This window comes from Arachis ipaensis, chromosome B06 (assembly GCF_000816755.2).
Source record: "Arachis ipaensis cultivar K30076 chromosome B06, Araip1.1, whole genome shotgun sequence".
In the NCBI taxonomy this organism is placed as follows: Eukaryota; Viridiplantae; Streptophyta; class Magnoliopsida; order Fabales; family Fabaceae; genus Arachis; species Arachis ipaensis.
Window position 1 is genome coordinate 45,650,089 of NC_029790.2, and position 8,306 is coordinate 45,658,394.

Below are 8,306 nucleotides of genomic sequence, written 5' to 3' on the forward strand. Positions count from 1 at the left end.
GGTTTTGTTTTAATTTTTTAATATTATTTTTTAATTATTTTTATTAATAATGAAGAGTAATATGGTAAAAAAAAATAAAATTAAAGTGAAAAAGAACGATTTTTTATAGCGTTTTGTAACATTGAGGATGATTTTAATAACAAAAAAAGGTCGGAGATGATTTTGATTTTCACCCAAAACTTTAGGGATGAAAACAGTACTTAACCCTATCTTTTTCTATCTCCACTCTTCTTAGCTATTGTTCATAGTATCTTCTTGTCAAGCTCTGAAAACTCACTCATTCTTTTAGGAGTAATACCCCGAATCAGTCCCTAAGGAATTTTAGACCGGACACTTTAGTCCCCAAAGAATAAAAATACCCAGATCGATCCCCAACGTTAAACGCAGTTAGTCGTTGCAGTCCTCGCCCGTTAAAAGGTAACGTCTGCTGCTGAGTTGTAGTGTTAAATTTTTCACGTGGCCGTTAAGTGCCAGGTGGAGCGAAGAGGACAGCTCCATCTTAGGGAATCTCTCAACCTTTTCATCAATGTATAGCATAACACCTTTATTATCCCTTACAATATTGCCTCCATGGTGGAACACAGGAACCACCATATCCTCCATCTGCAATATATGGTGGAAAAAATATTAACTTCATAAATTACATACACCATAAACTCAGAAATGTAAAAGAAGATTAATTTTTAATTTTATAAATTACTCTATTTAACTATTCTAAATAAGCACCATACATAATTAGATATAATCATGGGCTACAAAGATACAATGCAATGAAACATAAGAACCATATAATCATATAATAAGAGCACACTATGCTGAAGATGCTCTGCTATTATCAACGAAAACATATTAATAAATACTCAAAATTTGATTAACCATGTAGTATAATAAACACCTTCAATATTTGCAGTAAGCACTATATTCTTGATTTCACAGGGTTACTTTGGTCAACGCAACTAAGGCTTGATCAACAATCGAGCCTTCCCACTATTTTGCTTCTATGCTTTGGCGGTTACGTTGTAGCAAACAGACGTTATGTTCATGGATGAAAGAGCAACGACGAAGAATAAATGGATTAGAGAGTGTGTTGAGGGTGATGTAGAATATGAGGTGGGAGATGACGGTGGAGAGGGTTAGGGCAATCCTCTGTAAAAAGAAGATGAGGGTTTGATGAGGGTTTGGGGTCTCAGGTCTTTTTGTGTCAAGTCTTGTGAAGGAGTGGGGGGTAACGAAGAGACAAACCGTAATTCCATTCAAAACGCAGCGTTCCACGCCTCTAAAATGGCATTGTTCTGTTTAATTCTACAGGGACTGAATTGTCCTCTTCGCTCCACCTGGCACTTAACGGCCACATGGAAAACTTAACGCTACAACTCAGCAGCAGACGTTACCTTTTAACGGATAAGGACTGCAACGACTAACGGCGTTTAACTTTGGGGATCGATCTGGGTATTTTTATTCCTTGGAGACTAAACTGTCCGGTCTAAACTTCCTTAGGGACTGATTTGGGGTATTACTCTTCTTTTAGGGAGACATGATGGATGATAGTGATAGAAATCAAAGAAACTCAAGCAAAAATTATAGTGAGAGAATTTACAGTAATAAGAACATTCAAACCAGAGATAAAAAAACATTATATTATATAATTGTGGGTTGTATACGGTGATTAAATATTGAGCAAAATAAGAGAATTTAAAAAAATTTTTTTTAGATGTTTTAACTATGAAGTAAAATTTTCTATTTAATAGAATTGTTAAGTTGATACGAATTTAAAAGAATATTTAGTAATTGTTAATTCAAGTTTTTTTTTTTATATTATTATTGTCTGGAGTTTACTGTATTTCTTTCGCTGGGCTGAGCTGATGGAAATGAAAAACAAGAAAATATAGATCAGATTACATAAAAATAATTTAATAAACTCAATTGAAGAATGAGAAATTTAGAATGCGATATTGGTATATTGAAAATGCTATAATGATACTGTTGTGTTGTAATAATTATTGGTTTTAGTTTTAGTATTTGGCTGTTTTGATTTTTAGTTACGAAATAGCAATCAAAATGTGCTTAGTGGAGAACAAGTTGACAACTATATGCCTTACGACTAATACTATAACTGGTATACAGGAGTGTATGGTACTTATTTGAGATTGTCTCCTAAAGTTTGGCAGCTACACCCATGCTCGTAGACACTATATCATTATGATCAAGGTATCAAGGTATTATGCACCATTACACAATCATATTTGGTCATAGTTTAAGGTTTTTGTATACCGTTTATATCATTGTAGATAGGAATAGAAGTGAGTCAGGCTATTCGATAGAAGTTTGTGGTTCGATTCGATTTATTTTATTAAACAAGTTAGATTTGGGTTTTTGTAAAGTCTATTAGTTAAAAAGGTAAAGTTATAAGCTTTAGAAAAAGTTTAAAAAGTTTACAAACCTCGTTGCGTCAGCTCGTCAATTTTTTTTTTTGTAAAAATAAGTTATTCTTAAACACAAAACAAAACTAAAAAGAATTAATAGTTAATACTAATTAAGATTGTAGTTTTTTTGTTAAAAAAAAAATTTTGAATTATAAATATGATTACGATATATGACTAAAAATTATTATATAAATGAATTCTTTTACAAATTATGATTTATAAATTTTAGAATCTATTTAATGTCAATTTAGATTTTTTTAAATTTATTGTTTTTTGAGTTCTTATTTATAAAACAAACTTTTCAAATTAATTCGTAGACTTGTCGGGCTTTAGACAGGTCGGACTTGAGCTTGAAAAAAAAGCCTGCGAGAGGTAACATCTCGGCTCGGCCCATTTTTATCCCTAATTGTAAAATTCATTGTTAAAGTGAAATCGATTCTCTTGTTTTTTACTTTTTCATCAAAGTCAGAACTAGAAAGAATAAATAAATAAAATAAGACCAGTAATCCATAAGAACTTGACCTAATATTACTATTCAGAATTTAGAAAACATGGAAATACATAATTTTACATCCCATGTAAAATGTAGCCGCATTACATTTATAAAAAGAGAAGGGATAACAAATTGAGAGGTTCCCTCAACCTCAACTGTTATTAACAGGCAACAGAATGTTATAAATAATTATAAACATGAAACAAGGAGCTTTCTTCAATGGGGCAAATCACTTCTTAAGTGATGATGATAATACACCTTGTTTAAGTTTATATTAGCATTTTCAGGAGGATCTGTTTCTCTTCCTTCTTGTGCCTTCCCCATGGCCTCTCATATTACTAGCTGTTACAAGTTTATAGTTAGAAGGAAGCATTTCATTCATCTTGCCAAATCTTTTTCATAAAAGTCCCATATTTTGGACCTGTTCAAAGGCAGATGTTTAAACAACTTTCACAAAACACCAACAAAACATGAAGATTTTAGATTTGGACATCTTGTTATGTACCAGTATGCTAGGAACTGATAGGGCTCATACTTTTCATAAACTTTTTCAACATCTGTTTGAATTGTTTTCAAGGTAGAATTTCTTGAATGAACCTACTGCAATAATTAACAAATCCCATACATATATCAAGATTCAAGATCATTTAGCATACATGAAACAGGAAAAAACAAGAAAACAACACCTGGATAAGCTTGCATCTTTGGAAAGTTCTTCAAGTTGTCCTAATTGAATTTTGCCTTCAACGATAGCTTGAGCTAGTTTTATTTTGCAACATGCTCTATACCCAAGTTTGCTTCGCTTTGCCAAAAACAGCTCATCAAGGTGTGCTAACTCACTAGGAGAAGGAAAATTTCCAATATGATTAAAAATTGAATCATTCAAACTTAGCTCTTTTGTTGAGGAAACTTAACTTTATTTATAATCATTGCATAATAATCATGAACACACTCACACTCTAATTATTTCTTAATTAAAAACCAAAACAACCAAACACTAAAACCAAATCTAATAATTATTATGACACACAACAGCACCATCATCAACATCTTCAATGTACTAATACTGCTCTCTAAATTTTTCATTTTCTAATTGAGCTCGTTCAAAACTTCTTGTACAACCTAAATCACATATACCTTATTGTTCTTTATATTTATCAGCCCAATGAAAAAAATTACAATAAACTCCAAATTACAACAATGCAAAAAAAATTTTGAATCAACAATCACCAAATCATTCTTTTAAACTCGTATCCACTTAATAATTTCATCAAATAGAAAATTTTACCTCATAGTTCGAATGTCCCTGTTACTGTAATTTCTTTATTATAGTTGTTCTTGCTTGAGTTTTCTTGATTTCTATTACTATCATCCATTATGACTCACCCAAAAGAACGAGTTTTCAAAACTTGACAAGAGAATATTATGAACTAACAGTAAAGAGAAGTGGAGACAACAAAAAAAAATATATGATAAAGATGAAAATTTGGAAGTTAGAATTTTATAAGTGTAAATGGATCAATTTGAGTGTATTAACCAAATTTTAAACACCAAAATTTAAATTAAATTATTGTGTATTTATATCTGCGTACAACATCTAATGTTTTTTAGACTAGCATATATTTATTTTTCTGAGAATAAAAATACATTTAGTCATTTAAAAAAATAAAAGACTTATCAATATGATCACAGCTTGCGTTCTTTCTAATTAAAAGATAACATACACGTACACTTTTTTAACAATACGTCATTTACATGATTAATTAGTAGTATATAGTGGTTTAATTAAGCAAAAGCTAACTTGGCAGAAAAAAAAAAGCAGGAGATCTTCTATTTATTAGTTTTGTGTATCATTTCATATTCCACTGATAACAATTTAACACTGCATGAACTTGAATATTTCTTTTTAAAATTATTACCTAATAATCAGCCATATTGCAGCTAATTATATTTTAAATTATAACAGTTTAAAAAAAGGAATTTTACTAACAATTTTATAAACATTATTGAGTAGTTAGAGACAATAATTAAGCAACCAAATAAGATGTGAACACTATTATAATGTGAATCTAAAATAATCAAGTAAAAATTTGCTATTAATAAAGAAATATCGAAATGAATTTTTTTTTTCTCTAAAACTAACAAACAAACATTAGAATCTTAATTAGGATTATCCAGCGAGTAAATATTCTGCACCACTACATTATCTCCTATGATAATATCTTTCAGTGGGATAAGAGTAGGAATATGGTGAATTATTTGAAACTTGCCATGAGCTTTGAAATCACACCAAGGAGTCGCAAAAATCCTAAACTCTTTATTTTCACGATCAAGAGAGCCAATGCAGCTAGGTAACCGAGATGTGGTTATGGAAGAATTAGTATATTGGAAAATGGGAGTCCAAGATTCTCCATCTCCATATATTTTCATCATCCACATTGTGACAAGTAGCTCATTAAAATATATCAAGCAAATAGAACCCCTGAATTCAAATATCCCGACTTTTGTACCTTGATCCATCGAAAGGATTGGAACCTTTCCGTGTCAAAATTGAAAGCCCATATCGAGACATTTCCATCGATATCTATACCAATCCAATGAAGTGCCCCATTGAAATAAGCAGAATGATATAACACATGTATCAAATTTTTGGGATAATCTACCTCAATATTTATCCATGTCGAAGCTCCAACTGTGTGCATTTCAACAACCATACGATGATCATGTTTAGAGATATATATTCTCATCACCTTGTATTGGTTTGTTTTTGGGTGAAAACCAAAACCTCGAGATATTTGCTCGTAGTGCTTCAGGATTGGAGGTTGTTTTGGAAGTCTTATGAACTCACCTGTTATTGGGTTGCAAACAAGTGAAATGTCTCTGTCCATTGAACAACTCAAGTAAAAAAGACCATTACAAGAAAACACATTAACATAAACTCTTCTACCCTGAATTGATTTGGGACTAGGGAGAGGAATCTCAAATTTAGGATCAAGTTTTATGCTGCTACTACCATTGGGATCCAGGACTTCAAACACACTGCAGCATAATGGATTGTTTCTCCTTTCATGCCATTCGATTCGGTCATATTCAACCAGGTGAAAGATTCTAGAATGCAAGTGTCGGATCATGGTACACGTAGGTGTATAAGTAAAGAGTAATTTGACAAAGTTTGAATCAGAAATCAATGTGTTCCAATGCTTGCAAACACATCTACAAATCAGAACAGACTTTATGGGAAGCCTAACAAAAATGTCGGTAATTACATCAACTGGAAGACTGGCAAAACAAGACTTTCGTATTTGGAGTTTCCTGGCAATTAATTAAGAACAAAATAATTCAGAAAAAGAGAAGGGAGAAATTCACGGTCATATTTTGTGTTACTCTATGAAAAAATAAAATATGGCTTTACCTCACCGACATGCAAAGAAGTATTGAAAGAGGGATTTGATCATTTTAGCCATCACTCTTACTCTCACGTAGCAATGATTGTTGGAAGAAGACAGCACCGATGATTAAAACAAGTGAAATTGATGCTTTTAAGGATGAAATTTGCTGATTTTTATAACAACCATACCAGCTATATATGAAATCAGTTACGAATATAAATTAAAATATATAATAGTTAATTTTAGGATTTGTTTAGATAAATAACTGTAAACCAAAAAAAATATGTAATGGATTTTTGTAAATATGATATAAATTATTTATTTTAGTAAATAAAATATTTATTTTATTTATTTAAAAAAATTATTAATTTTAATGTATAGATAATATTTTTATTTTTATACATATATTATATAATACAGACTCTATTTTTATGTTGTTACGAAATAAAAAAAAAAAAGCAAAAGCACATAAAAAATTACAATATGAGAAAATATGGGTTTTACCGAACAAAAATTACTACGAAGACAGTGCATTTCTGAATCTAATTTATATAATTTGTAAATAGACTCTTTAAAAAAAACCACATACAATAGCATCCGCTACATTATTTCCTGCTTTCAATAATCAAATCACATCTTGAAAATAAGATCGGATTAAGCTTAGGTCAATGATATATAGCAAAATATCAAAATAAAAAAATAAAGTAAATTAAAATAAAAATAAAATAAAATTAGATAGAAAAAAATTCACTTTACCTCATTAAAAAATAATTCATTTAGTTTTATTTGTGCATTGTATATATATTTAGTCACAAATGTTATAATAGTTTTTTTTTTTATCAAAGATATAAAGACTCAAATTTACAATCTCTAAGTAAGTATAAAAAAATTATACTATTTAAATTATAGTTAGTTGGCAAATGCTACAATAACACGGTGGCAGATACTATGGCAAAGATGGCGATGAAGTTACAACTTTCGCATGTAGAGCTTCTTTCACCTTGGGAGGAGTTTAAGAGTAGTCTTAAACGGGACTGTCCCTCTATTTAAGCAGTTCCTTGTTTTGTTTCTTTTGTTTTTCTTTGTTTAATTTATTTCAGTCACCAAAAAAAAATAAAAGTAAAAGAATCAAGTTTACTCATTTTATGTTCGTATATATAATGCATGAAATAAATAAAACAACTTAATAATAATAACTTAAATCTATTATAAAGTGATAAGGGTATAATAGGTACTGCAATAATAGAAAAAGGTTAAGATTGGGATTGGTTGCTACAAGGTAGTTATGAAGCTAGAGAGAGTTTTCTTATATTGCTGCATAGTTTTCCTATATCGTTGAAATTTGGTGATTTTGGTTCTTTAAGGTATTCTAGCATAAATTCTAAATGAATTCCATTCAAATTTCGAGTAAATTAAGATAAAAAAGTTCAATCACTTCATTATTCATAATTTTAAGTAAAAATTCTAGTATGAATGTTGAGTTAATTATTGTGATTAAATTATATGAATTAGCTTGGCATATTGGATTCAATTGGTGTGATTGCAAAACAATTAGTGGAGGTTCGGAGGATTTGGTTGAGGTTTGAGTCCAGCTGAAAAGAAAATTTAAGGGTTTGGAACTGTCGTCTAAGAGGTACAAATTTTTGTTTCGGATAGACATTATGTGAAGTTATATGAAAATCTAGGTTAATTGCTTCTAGGATAGGATTGAATAAAATTGATTGCTGTGGTGATTAATTGGTTGAATAATAATTTGAATTATGATATGTATATGTATGTATGATGATAAAGGTATGGTTTGCCTATAGTGACTGTGGAATTTGGGTCGAAGGCCGTGATGAGGTGAGAAATTTTCTCCCATTCAGTAAATTGAGGTAAATATTGGTGTATTACGTTGCAATTTGTTGAGATAGTGATAATGTGTTGGCTGTTAGAGATGGCAATACCACTCGAACCCGCGGGTACCCACCCCGCCCCTACTCGCTCGGGGTGGATTCTTGG

General features: G+C 30.5%; 1 protein-coding gene across 1 annotated transcript in view; it reads right to left on the minus strand.

The window, feature by feature from the left end:
- The window catches only part of LOC110263747 (F-box protein At5g65850-like), a 15,260-nt gene continuing 12,195 nt past the window's right edge, over window positions 5,242-8,306 (minus strand). Inside the window, exons 3-4 of the mRNA XM_021105517.1 lie at window positions 6,103-6,228; window positions 5,242-5,976 (exon numbers count right to left, since the gene is read on the minus strand). Of these exons, the coding sequence (XP_020961176.1) occupies window positions 5,382-5,976; window positions 6,103-6,228 (721 nt within the window). The 3' untranslated portion in view covers window positions 5,242-5,381. The remainder of the gene's footprint in view (window positions 5,977-6,102; window positions 6,229-8,306) is intronic.